Source organism: Haliotis asinina, chromosome 10 (assembly GCF_037392515.1).
Source record: "Haliotis asinina isolate JCU_RB_2024 chromosome 10, JCU_Hal_asi_v2, whole genome shotgun sequence".
Taxonomy (NCBI): domain Eukaryota; kingdom Metazoa; phylum Mollusca; class Gastropoda; order Lepetellida; family Haliotidae; genus Haliotis; species Haliotis asinina.
In genome coordinates, this window is record NC_090289.1 from 41,462,655 (window position 1) to 41,477,017 (window position 14,363).

At 39.8% G+C, this 14,363-nt stretch overlaps 1 protein-coding gene across 1 annotated transcript; it reads left to right on the forward strand.

The window, feature by feature from the left end:
• Positions 1-867: 867 nt before the first annotated feature.
• Positions 868-13,641, forward strand: LOC137298916 (large ribosomal subunit protein uL10m-like). The gene is made up of 5 exons (XM_067831288.1): positions 868-941; positions 4,854-5,041; positions 10,630-10,802; positions 11,103-11,239; positions 11,679-13,641. Exons 1-5 carry the CDS (start codon positions 920-922, stop codon positions 11,888-11,890), a joined length of 732 nt encoding a protein of 243 aa, XP_067687389.1. The 5' UTR covers positions 868-919; the 3' UTR covers positions 11,891-13,641.
• Positions 13,642-14,363: the final 722 nt, after the last annotated feature.

The window sequence follows — 14,363 nt, forward strand, 5'->3', positions numbered from 1 at the left end:
ATGTGAATATGCTAGCTAGTCAAACCCACCCATTATATAATCAGCCAATCAGGAATCAGTATTCCGTGGTTGTTCGTGGGAACATGGACGTTTCCCGGTTAACCAGTTAACCATGGAATCATTAATTATGTGCAGTGAAACTTTCAGTAAATCAATGACAGAGAAATTCTACAGAAATTGTTTAACTGCTATAGCGTGATTTATTTGGGTTGAAATTCTGGGGTTTAAATATGTTTTTTGGAGACCAAAATCTCTCCTAGTCATAGATGGTTCAAAATTGAACGCGTGGCGTGTTGCCCCGACGGCATGGGATTATCGCTCGTTGTATCAGTCACTGGTTTGTCTACCCCAGACTCGATTATTTACAGGCCACTGAAAGGATATTTCAAACGCTATACAATGTTCAGAAGTAGACCACGTGGGCAAGGGGATTGTTTTTGTTTAAAAACAAACAAACAAACAAAAAACAACATGAATAATAGATACTAATATAAGTATTTGGGCGGTAACATTTCGAACCTTGCGCAAACAAACCGGTGTTACGTCAGGAACGGCAGTCTTTTTTATTATTAACTGGTTATTACATAACCTACAAAAACATATGGCATGGTACGCAGTTTGCAATTTATTGCGAATGTGTACGTGCGATCATGCATGGAACCAACACCATGCCAAGTGAAATTGGCTTTATGAAGGTATAACTGGTCGCAAGGGTAATAGTATGTGCAAATCAGTGTCGTACAGGTAGAAAAGACGAAAAATAGAATATGCGATTCCTACCTCTTCTTTCCCGATTGACTGGAAGCGTCAGTAGTCTGTCCAGTATAATATTAATGGGACTGCAAGGTTTCAAAACTGTGAACGGGTGTCTTAATGTTTACGACATTTGGAAGAACGTTTGGTGGCATAGAATTTCAACATGGCAGCCCACATGAGGCGATGTAAGAATCACAGCAGTCTTCAGATATGATTTTCATTTTGTGAATGCATGTACCTGAGCATGATACTCCACTTAGATGTTTATCCTCTTAAATGTGTTATTTACTAGAGGGTGTTAAGAAGAACACCAATGTGGAAATCAGTCACTGAGTCGATCTATTTGACTTTGAGCTCACTGTTAGTCTGTTTTCAATTGCATTTCTCACGTTCTGTCAATTTGTATCTGTTTTCTGTAGATAGATTGTGTTACATTCCTGCAAACAAATATTACGGAGTCTATCTCCATGTTTGTGTGAATCTACCTTGGCATTACTTATGTCGATGCTTATATCGGTCCTTTGCAAGTCTGTGTTGGAGCACATGGGCTTGTATTGCTGAAAATAATATGTCCTGGGTCCAAAAAGCATACACTGATATCAATATACAGTCAGGCCGCGTTAGTCAGGACCCCGACAATCTGATTCCCGCGATATCTGAACAATAGCTAGCTGTAACCAATCTTGTTTACTATCTAAACTCATTACCTGTTGATTCAGTAATCCGGTGCTTCACTCTCCGTATCCGAACATTAATCAGTGGTAACAGATTAGCTAATTACACATAGTTTTGCTTCATTCATCAAAAAGATTGGGATAATCCCTTCACACTATGAGCCCCATTCAGTGGTAATTGTTAAGTGACACTTGCGAGTTGAAGATGTCGTTAGTTTGTGATTTTGATCAATTAGTAGGTCTCACGTTTGGTTAGTTGGAGTTTGGTCATGCTTACTTCCTGTATGAAACACTGATCATGTCAAACTGAGATCACCTGATGCTTGTCAGTCATAATGGCAAGTCCCGCCCCTAGGCATAAAAGATGAAACTACTGCAGCACAAAAAGTTAAAAAAAAGAGAAAACCCTAAAGCCAATTTTGATCTTATGTGTAAACATTTTGGTCAAGAATTCGGACAGTCTATCGGCAAGAGCACAATTTCGGACATCGGATATGTTTTGTGATTGGCTATGATCATTTGACAGACAGATGCAATCACGTGGTTGACACGTGATCTTACTTCGTAACAATGCTGCCAGTCACAAGTATGCCAATGTCAAACTGACCAACGTGAAAGTTGATTTCTTGCCCCCAAACACCACATCACACATTCAGCCAACTTGTATACGTTCGTATGTTTTTGTATTGCCATGTCAAAGGGAAGTAACCCTACTGTAGTTGTGTTCATAAAAGTTCGTTTCAGTTGTCCGTACGTTTCACTATCCGAACGTTTTTGATGAAAAACAGAAGCGTTTGGATTAATGCGGCCTGACTGTACATATAAAGAAGGAAAGGGATGTAATGCGCACAAAATTGTCAAACACCCAACTCACAATTATTCTGGTTGGGAAATTATGGAATATACAGTCTTGATTTTTACTGAAATAAAGCCACATAAATTCTCTTTCGGATAAATCCAAAGTTACCAAAATCAGTGCTGTATGTACCAACTAGCATTGCATGGAATTCAGCGGGGAGGCAACTTTTTCATATGTACGCCAAAAAGCTGCCTACAAAAATCATCACCTCTCTGAGAAGAAATACTATGTATTTCACTTAAAAACACCCAGTCAGCGAAAAAACATAACCTTTTCATAATAGCCAGATATCCCGCTTTAGTTCTAGTTCTCAAATGAAATAAGTTATTCTTTTACTTGCAATGTACGACTTTATTGCGAAATTAGCAGTATCAAGTGATTGAATCCACCATGTTTGTTCTTCACCCTCAATAGGCTTGCACCAGTGACGAGCTGCTCTCTGATTGGTCAGAAATAAAATACAGTGGAAGCTGTCTAATTCGGACTCGACTGGGACCGACTTTTGTGTTCGAATTACGAGGAGTCCGAATTGGACTGGTGAGAGTCAAGAGTTAGATCCCTTGACCAGAAGATACACATGCACAGTGCTTTTATGATGAAACATACAACTAAATGAATAAATAAACAAATGAACAAGTAAACATACTGTATAGATTGATTTATTTATTCAGTGGTTTGATTACATATTTTACTTGCGGAAATAGTCCTTCAGGGTAGGGCTGCATTTGGACATGTCCGCTTCAACGGTGGTTCAGTCATAACAAAATTGCATACCATCAAAATGACACTGAGTGAGTCATGTCAGCTTGCTGAACTGCTTAGTTAATTTCTTTTTGTTAATTGGTTATCATTACACCTGATGAAGTAGGTAATCTGCTAACTACAAAGCACTACCGCCTCATGCAGTCCCACTAGTCCAAGATAATTAGCGATGTGTTCATTGTAAATTACCTTGAAGGGCGGAGATTTCAGTCTGAAATCCAAGTTACAAGAAGTCCTTAACTTCTACCAGGACCACCAATTCGGTCCGAATTATAAGAAAACCGAGTTACTTAGGGTGCGAGTAAGACAGCTTCCACTGTACCAATATTTCATGGTGTGATATATCATGTTATAGATATAGAAACCAATCTTAATCCAATAAAATCACTTCTTACAACTGTGAAAATGCTCTTGGCAAGGGTACAGTGATATGGGTGATGTTCAGAGCTTTCGAATGATACCCACCCTCAAACGAATCACCTCACATGTTATTCAGATGAAGCTTTGAAAACAGAGGTATTTCATGCTGTTGTATCACGTTACCAAGCAGACTGTCACTGATATCAGGGAAATACACGACCTTACATATTATTTCAGAAATCTTTCTTTAGTAGTTATCTGATCGCGTAAAAATTAAGACATGAAAGAAAACGGGAAGGGAATATCATGACATGCTACAAATAAAAAACAAAATCGCCCCAATTTTTGCTCCCTTCATGGTTCATCTAGACGTATGAATGTGTAAACCTGCATGTTAGTTGCGGATGCAGCAATGTGCAGTAAACATGGATAAAGTACTGTGACTATGTGTCCCAGTCCACCCAGCTGTGAATGGGTACCTCATAAGGATGGGAAAGCCACATTAACTCAGTGCACCTGGTAGGCTGCAAGAGTTGTATGATCCCCAGGGAGTTGAGATTGAAAATACTGTGTGCTGTTTTGATGGATATCCAATGATCGAGGGAACAAAACACCCTTCAGCCATTGAACTGGCTAACTAGATATCGGCAGTATACAAATGTCTAGTATATATATATGCATATACATGTATATATATTTTCTTTAAAAATTAACTTATTTAAGTTGTGGTTGTATTACGCAAATAATGACCCGTGAAGGTCCCGGGGTAGAATAGACCTTCAGCAACCCATGCTTGCCGTAAAAGGCGACTATGCTTGTCGTAAGAGGCGACTAACGGGATCAGGTGGTCAGACTCGCTGACTTTTTTGACACGTCATCGGTTCCCAATTGCGCAGATCGATGATCATGTTGTTGATCACTGGATTGTCTGGTCCAGACTCGATTATTTACAGACCGTCGCCATATAGCTGGAATATTGCTAAGTGCGACGTAAAACTAAACTCACTCACTCACTCACTCACTCATTACGTGAATAATGTGATAAAAAATAACTTTCTTAAATAAATTGCTTACACATGTATGTTTGTAATACTGGTGCATACAGCTTCATCACACAAAGGAAAACTGGGATTTACCTCGAGTATTGTATCAGAGGGTCACTGGGACTCTTGTTTTAATTTCAGGTTTCCTGGATTACAAAATGGGGATCCCAGAGTCACTTAAATATTGTTGATATTTCTGTGTAGTAATATTGTTGTAGTTCAGTTACCTGATCAATATTTTTACAAAAAGTATTTGGAATTTTTCTGCATCCCTGTGGACGCTCTGATAAATTTTGTCAATTTTTATGAGTATAGGAAGTAGGAATTCACTTGCTTTTACTGAGACTCAATCACTGATGGCAGATATGATGTGCATTTTCTACTTTGTCATGTTGACAGGTCTGTTATCCACAACACAGATCTGTCTGACACAAGTTCGTTATCGCAGACCCAATATACAGAAACCTCGACCTTCTACAAAAGAGCGACGTCTGTTTGAAGCCATTACGCAACCAATACTGCTCCCTGAAGTAGAAAGACTACAACCTGTGAAGGTTAAGGATATCAACCCAAGAAAAGATGAACAGGTATGAAAGGTTAAATTGAATTTGTTTTGTTTGTTATTAGTTCCACACCCAAGAACATAGCAGTGTTGTAAAGTCCCCCAAATTATTGCCAGACAACTGGACTTGCATCTCTCAAATGTTAAGGGAGCAGTTGGAATGTTGCCAGTCCAGAATTTGCTGGATTAAGAAAATAAGGAGAAGGTAAGTAAGAGATGAGAAAATGGTTAATGTTTTCAAATCAAGGCTTTAGTCCTTATACTCAAAGTCAGATTCGTTCAAGACCATCGGGCATGGAACTTTTTAAAACTGTCCGTCCTGTCACAAAACAGTCCATCTTGGATGGTCGGGAAGCAAGAGTTTGCAACACTGTATACAGCGACAGTCTGTAAATAATCAACCCAGGACGCTATCATGCCATTATCATGTTGGGAATCAGAAACAAAATTCAAATTTTTCTCTTCCTGGCGAAGGTAGTGGAACACCTGAAATCCCTTAAAGTTCCCTTCTAAATGAAGCAGACATAAAATTCACACTCACCCAAGTATTACCTCACTTTTCCAGCGCATATGGTCAGCTGACCGCCATGATACTTCACTGCCATACTTCACAACTGACACGTAGTCTCAGTTGATGAAATCATGTTTTCAGTACAGGTTACGGCTGTCAGTGGTTGACCCACGTGTACTTTGGCCGGCGTGTAAACCTTTATGTTCTGCTCATACTCGTTTTAAATTTTGGATTAGTTGTCTGAGGCAGAATTCTTCTTATATTTACGGTCTGTTCACAGACGTGCTAGAGATAAGCAACATGGCTCACATTAGCCATGTCTAATCTAGTGAAGTAAAATCTGGTAACCGTTTAATTATTGATGCTGAGATTTATTCCAGCGAGATGCCAGTCGTATCGCCGAGGTTTTGTCCAGGGTCGGGCAAGTCCGTTCCCAAGACTCAGAAGAAACCATCTGTTGAGGCAGGGCCATCATAGGCCAAGAAAACTAAGTCGTTGAAGACTTCATCTGTAAGATCATTGCAGAATCATCCCTCATTGATGAAGAAGTCATTCAGGGATGAGATAGTCCCCTTAGAAGAACGTCAACTTTTGACGAGTCTCTGTTGATGATACAGAGTGAAGACATCATTCGCATCTCGCCTGCAACCTTGGGCATCGTAGACAACTCTTCAACACAGTCGTCAATGCACGCACCACATGCATTTGACACAAGCACTTTCATGCAACAATTCACAATGCAGATGATGAACTTATGGAGCAATGATTGGAAGAGGAAAGACGACTGCACTCGTCAACGATGTCGACAGTGATTCAGCGAGAGCATTTATCTGGAGCTGCACTCACGTCTGAAGATGAAGAGGAGGTGCACGCACACATGCACGCACTCCAGAAGATCCAGGTCCCGATCATCAGGTCACAGCACAGAGAAGTATATACCCACGCCGTGTGACTGCGCTCGCATGAGTAGTTATACTTGGGGGAGTGACGTCACGTGGATGGACTCGTCAACGGAGAAGGTCTCCTTCAGTCTCCCCTATTCATAGAAGACGTTATATGCAGTCACCCATCCCTTCGGACTTAGATTCATTGCACTCAACACAGCTGTTCGAAGCAGACGCCTGCATCCAACATGAACTTGATTAGGTCATGTTGAAGAAGAACGAAGACTACAATCTTCAACTACATTGACTGCTGCTCCTAGATCTACCACAACTGCATCGTCACCGCTCCGGGTCGTCAGACAAGGCAGACTTCGTCAGCAGCCTCAGTCATCACAGCAGACATCTCTGCGAGTCAGCCGTGACTGCACTCAACGCAGTCATTCGACGCAGATGCCTTCATGCAACATGAGTTTGGAAGTCATGTTGAAGAAGAACGAAGACTACAATCTTCAACTACGTCGACTGCTGCACTGTATGAGCTCTCAGCTAGATCTGCACTCACTCCAGAGCACCTATGTCGAAAAAAAAAGGAGGATGAAGCAGGAAGGCAAGCGTTAACATTTCCGGCAGTAGCTCCAATTTCTGAGAAGTTATCTACGGCATTCAAGTCAGCATCCAAGTTTCAACAACAACAAGATCATCGCAATGATCTTTCAAGATTTAGACTCGCATCTCAAGTTCAGCAATCTTGCGAATGAGGAAGAGTGAATGTTCCTGTCAACTTTCAGATGAAGGATCAGCAGTGTATGTCCAAACACCTCATCTCAAATACTGTGGAACTGAATCTCCTCCCTTGACAAGATTACCCAAGACGTTAGAGAAGACATGATGATCATGTCCATCAACACCTTGTCCTTTTCAAGCAGATGGATGCAGGCTAAACCAACACTCGCACTCACTCTCATCAGTCCCTTTTCAGGACCACCAAACAACCCAACAGAATGCTTGATAACTTGATGTAAATAAAATATAGTGCCGTTTTAGCTATAACTCAAGCAGACAAGTCAGCGTTACACTAACAAGTCCAAGTCCTCCAGAGTCCAGAGAATGAGAGATAAGAAGTTTAATACCGGAGCGTCCAGGTAAACATTGGGAATCAGGGTCAGAACAACTGGAGTTTTCCACCGTCAGCCATTCCCATACAACTGTCTCCAGTTGGTAAATGCCTTCAACTCGGCTGGAAGAAGCTGGGAATTCTCAATGATGAATACATCACGAAGATTCTTTGAGATAACTGCAACGTTCCAATGCATACTACACCTCCGATCACAAGAGATGACGGTATTATCTTCGATAGAAAAATTTCGACACATCTACCTGGAAGACAATTTGTGTATATCAGCTTCAAGCGACGGACGTTTTTTTCGCTCGCTTTACTCATCTAGACACATGCTCGCCAAACAATATGGTTACGAACAAGCCTAAATGCTAGCAAGAGTATCACTGTTTGAACAAGATTTCACGATGATCAGTTATATGCTACACCGGTGACGTCACGTCTACAATCTGAGTGGTCCTCGAGAGACCACGCCCTGCGCAGAATGTGATGTTATTATTCCAGTGTTAGGAAGTCATCTACATTTGACCTACAGTCATCCAACGATGGAAAGATGTCATTTACACACTAGATTAGCAGTCTACAGCATCATTTGATTGTTCAGACAGCACAGAGATCTTTTACAGCAGACTCAATGTTCCCTATCAAGAGGTTTGCAGCAATGAATGGCAGTTTCTGATCAGACAGCCAGCCAGCTATAAATAGACTTCCTTGGAATGTCAACACGTTCAGTGTTGATGATCTGAAGATGAAGAATTATGCATCTTCACGTCATACAAGCTCATCATGCAGAAGTCTACTCAGTCTACAGTTGGATTTCACTATCAGGCTACTAACTCAGCTCGAATGACTTGAGAATCTAACTCCTCGGGATTTGATTCATCACTGCGTTGAGATACATCACTGTCCCAGGATCAGTGGTTCAAAATTCAAGCCGATGATTAGAACAAGTTCTACTCTCTCCATTATCGCTATGTCAGTGATAATGTCTACTCGATCTGCTCACGTCACCTCAGAATATGACCAGACAAAGACAATTTGTTTATGTTTATGTTTATGACAGCGGTTCCTGAGTCGCGGTTTCACATCTTGACCAGTTTACGATACTAGACATCTTCAAACCACACCCACTTTGGGGAGCTCGCTAGTCAAATGTCTGCGCAGGAACTTACATGAAACAGACGGCATTCAACAACCATCTCTGTGTAGACACCTCTCTCCAAGGATGGGGTGCCTATCTAAAAGACAAGATTACAGCAGGAATCTGGAAGACAGAAGATCAAACTCTACCCATCAACCAGTTGGAGATAAAAGTGGTGTTTTGTGCTGTCCACTGGTTGACAACACTGAGAGACAAGCTAGTGATGATCCACACAGACAATTCAACAATGACTTTCTACTTTAAGAAACAAGGGTCAATGAGATCACCATATCTACTACACCTGTGATTTCAACTTTTCGACATGGTCGACAGTCTGAATCTCCAAATAAAAGCATGCTACCAAAAGTCATCAAGAAAATAAAACAGACTAACTGACTAACGAGACATTGGTTTCCAACACTCATAGAGGAGTTAGGACAACCAACATTACAACTACCAGATTGGGAAAATCTTCTCGTCCATCCCCACACGAAACAGGCACACAGCAGCCCATCTGCGTTCCGACTTCACTTGTGGCTTGTATCAAAATCTGTTTAAAACACAAAGGATACTTGATGAGAGAAGTGAAAGCAGTTACCATAGCCTTATGGAAATCCACTCGCACCCTTTATGATGACAAGTGGAAGCGGTTTGAGACATACGCCAAGGAGAAAGGCTTCACGGCGATGAAGGCAACATATCCACAGATAGCAGAATATTTCTGTCACCTATGACATTCCAGAGGTCTGAAAGGCTGTACATTATTTACATACTTGGCAACGCTCAGCTCATTTGTCACCATGGAAATGGGGACCAAACTGACTTACTTGCCTTGTTATGCTCCTTCAAGTTGGAAGATTAACAACATAGATTTGGAGCTCCAGCATTTGATCTAAAACATCGTACTCCAACATCTCACAAGTGATGCGAAAGAGACGCTTGATTGGACCTCATTTGAACTGCTAACTCAGAAGACGCTGTTTCTTACTTGCCATGGCTACAGCTGCACGAATGTCAGAAATTCATGCTCTAGACTTCAACCAGACAAACTTGGAGCAAGTCATCAGCAGACAGCTCATCTGGGTCTACGATGGGATTTTATTGCGGAAAATCAACTGCCAGGTCAACCGGATAGACAATTCCACATATCGGCACTATCCTCAATCCCTAGACCTCGTAATACAAAGAATTTATCATTATGTCTAGTCAGAGCATTGAAGATATGCATTGCAAGTACCAAGTCTAGAAGGCAACGTTTCAAGCACCTGTTTTACATAGCATTTTGGGGGGCAACTGACTACATCATCAATGAAACATGGCGACATCATATTTTGTATGCACACAAGTTGGTTATTAATGCAACTGGCTTCGGTAAACAACCATTTCGTTTATGAGTGGAATATCCGATATTTTCGAATTTCTTAATCAGTGAGTAAAATAATCAGTGATTATACAAAGTGAAATTTTAAAATATTATTTTTGCAGCACTTCCCTTATATCCACAAATAAAGGTTACACAAGTGTAGCTGAATGTGATCTTGAACAACTAACAAATATAATATTATTCTAATGACGTTATATATCTTTAGTTGCAAAAAAAGATAAGATGAGCACTGACCTGACAACTGACTGATTTGAGTGCTGTCCACTCATCGCCATTTTTACCAAAAGGGCCCCAGCTTGTCTGCAGTCAAGTGCAGTATGATGGGTGAAGCACCTCAGCATCCGTTTCATTGTCATGCACTGCACATGCACTAGCCTACATCTGTTCCCCCTTTCACAAACAAATACAGGTTTGATCATTGCCATTACCACCCACTTCTCATAAACATGTTCGCTGCACCAGTCCAACTTGTTCTTGTTTGCCAGTAACAAGCATGACAAATGGAGAATATTGATCACATCAACTAACACTGCATGCATGTAATACCGCTTTACTTTTTTTTTTTCCTACTTTCAGCTGAGTGGCTATGAGAAGTTCCTCATACGTCAGTGTAAGAAAATGTTTGAGGACCATAAAATGGTTATTGTGTGCCAACCGCTGCCGATGTCTGAAAATGAGAAAAGAGAGATACGAAATAAATTTAGAGATGCAGGCCTGGATCTTGTTCACCATGGAAACAAGTTAATACGGTATGTCAAGTTTTATAGTTACAGATGCAGCCGCATGAATACAGTTTTCGCTTGACGCTTTGAAGAAAGCCATTTCTGGTGTCTCCTGTTATGATATTGCTGAAATTTGGTAATATCGATGTAAAACTAAACTCACTAACTCATGGTCAAAGGAGTACAGTTGGCCCAATCAGCAAGGGTGCTATAATTTATTGTGCTGGGATCAGTCCCTCTAGTACACCTGAATCTATTACTATGGATTCAAATGCTTGTTCACCCCAAATCCTTGTCCTGAACATATATACCCTCATCTTTCCCCAGACTAGCCATAATGGACACAAGACTGACCAATCTACTCCCTTTCTTCACCGGGACTAATCTGTTGATTGTCAGCAAGGACCCCCAAGTTGCTGAAATGGTAAAAATTGTTAGACGAATTCCACAGCTCTATATACTAGGTAAGTTGTTTCTGATGTTGGTATCGCAATACATGCTATATCTTATTCAGTCTGGATTGTCATCAGCAGGGAATGTAACATTCAAATCCACACTCAGCCTATCCTGTCACAGGTATGGCACATAACTGTAAGTGTATACAGCACATTTATTTGCCATTATCACACACTGTTCAAATTCTAAGAATTTTTGTTTCTTCTTAAAATTACAAGTCAAATTTAATTGAAAATTTGAACATTGCATTTTCAAACCCCAAAAGCTCAGAAAATTCAAATGATATTTCATGTTTGGAAAATCTTCCTCAATAATAATGTGGATAAAATGGCTGCATCAAATTTGACATCAGCTTTTGAGATTTGTTAGTATGCAAGTGAACTTCCAAAAGAAGCACTATTTTTCAACAATGATTTACCACAATTCCATGATAATTTTGTGATTCAGGTGGGCTTGTGGACAACTATATACTGAGTAAAGAGGCACTGATGAGAAACTCCAAACTGCCACCTCTCGATATCACCAGAGGTCAGCTAGTCACACTGTTAAACATGGGTGCTGCAAAGACTCATTCGTTGCTAGGCAGCCATCAACAAACGCTTTCAAGGAATTTAGAACAGTATATAAAGGATCAAGAAGGAAAGAACAGTAATTCGTAGAATATCGTGATCATTCTGTTACTGATTCATACGATGGGGGCAAAAACTCTACATCATGGCAGCCTTTTCCAAGACAATGTTGCGATGTTTTCAGAGTGTAGACATTTCCTGAGGATGATGGACGTGGAAGATTTTCAGAGGAGAATCACCCAAATTTCAGTGCTTACTCATTTAGTCATTAATTAACAAACCAAATAAAGGTGTTTGTGATATTAATAAGAACAATATTTGAATTGCTAATCATGCGAAGGGTTAATGGAAAATATAGCTTTTGGTGTTACAAAATGTTTAGTGTGAGGTAGGATAGGTCTGCTACCACAGCATTCTTCATACAATTTCTCAGTTTAAGGGTGTGTTTTTCTTTTATATTGGCCTGTGGTTTAAGGTGCAAGATTCTTTTACATAGTCAGAGCTCCAGATAAGTTTTCAACATCAGAAGTACGTACTCCTTATTTATTTATTTATTTTTTTCAATATAGGAGTACTAAAATTGATTATTGAATATAAATACCTATGAGCAATCTTGTGTTTCATGTCACATACGCACCACAGCATTGCTACTCTTGTGTAAACAGATTAGTGAACAATGAAACATTACTTTGCTGTGGTGCACATCTCCTACATTTTCTACATTTTTCCTACTGTATTTTTTTTCTACATACATTATAAGTTGTTTACTGGTCCCTCGAGTTGGGTTGAGGTGCCTTCGATGTTTGTTTATTCTCCCTGAGCATGAAGGGCAAGGAAAACATAAACAAACATTGAGGGTACCACAACCCATGGTCCCTAAGGGACCAGTGAACAACGTATCTATCTCACCGAACACCTCAATGTTAATTTTGAACTATTTGAAGCATGGTTATCGGATCGCACACTTCAGTCAACCTGTGTGAATCAAACAATTCGAATCTTGCAATCTTGCTGTTTTTCTCGCAGGTTTTGTCATAGTAGAATGTCAAGCTGTTATTCTGCTTCTTAATATGCACAGGGACTACTTTCGAATGTTTCGTAAAATTTATATATTGGAATGTGACGTAAATCTTTTCATAGCAATCACTAGATTTTGCACACAACACAAGAAAAACAGATTTAGAGTTATCTCCCTTCCACTGATTTGTATTTGCAAAACATCAGTACTTGCCATGCTCCATGTATTTGAGATAAAGAAGTACTACCTCAAAGAACAGAATGAGTCACCGTTGGCGACTTGTAAGTGACGTACATTGAAAATAGTAGAAGAGTGCTTAGGCAATCAGAAAACAACGAGGTAAGATAAATGCGGATGCTGCCCTTATCCAGAGCCCTGATAGTATTGACATATTTACTAAATGCAGACAAATATATGTAATAATCAACCATTAGCATACACTTATTGTGTGGATACAGCACCATAGAAGTGGTCATTATAATAATTAAGGTATAAATAATCCCCTCAGAACCAGCAAAGCATGACAGTGACAAGTGTAAGATATTCAATCTTATGTATTGAGCAGACAAGAGTAAGATAAATAGATTCATATTTGTGAAATTAGTGACAAAAATGGGTTTCATGTTTATGAGCATTTAATTCAGCAATCACTGCAAGTGAAAACAGTATTCAACATCAAGAATGATACCTGGTGTCTTTCTGGCTATCAAGATGGAAAAGGTTTCCAAGAATGTGAGAAGAATTTCATGTCTTGAAAGCAACAGCTGTAAGATGAACTGAATTGTTGAAATGTTTGGTTGTAAATAAATATCACATAGAATTACCCTTTTGTTTGTATTTCTTTCTTTCTTTCTTTTTTTTCTCACATGGCTTACAACTCATGAAAACTCATGTTACGCCTGTCATAAGAGGCGACGAAGATTGTCAGAATCACTGACTCACTAAATGCTCATAATGTCAGTCTTTGGATAATGTGACCCAAAATTGAGTATTTACTCAGCGCCATCGTAGCTGGAATATTTATTGAGTGTGAGGTTATAAAACAAACAAACAAATCACATAGTTTACAACATGTACAAGGAAATCTCAATGAGATGAGAATTTTACACTGAGATGTGTTCTCAAGTTGAGTTTCTGAGGATTGTTGTAATGGTAAGATGACCTCAAATAGTCTTGGTGTTCAAGTGTTTGCTTGTGTCATGCCGCCCTACCTTGCCATTGCCTGTATAAGTGAGTGAGATTTAATGCCTCTTTGAACAATATTTATTTGAAAAATATAACATTTTTTTGTATAAGATAAAGGTCAAATTGATTTCAAAGCTCTCTTAGTGCTAAGATAGTCGTAAGTGCCATACATTAACATTAACTTATGACAATCTTAGCGTTAAGAGAGCTTTGAAAATCTAGGCCCAGTTTTTGATCCGTGACCACTTGGGAAAACACCAGCATGACATTGGTTCCAACAAACATTGCGTTGCAAATTAGAATTCAGACCCTTGATCACTGGGCTGGGCATGCCCAGAGGGATGCCCCTCTTACCACTCT

Coding starts and splice junctions, on each gene's coding strand:
- LOC137298916 (XM_067831288.1), top strand. CDS start 920: ATGGCAGCCCACATGAGGCGAT. Junction 10,803..11,102: donor CATGGAAACAAGTTAATACG/GTATGTCAAGTT, acceptor ATCTTTCCCCAG/ACTAGCCATAATGGACACAA. Junction 11,240..11,678: donor TCCACAGCTCTATATACTAG/GTAAGTTGTTTC, acceptor TTTGTGATTCAG/GTGGGCTTGTGGACAACTAT.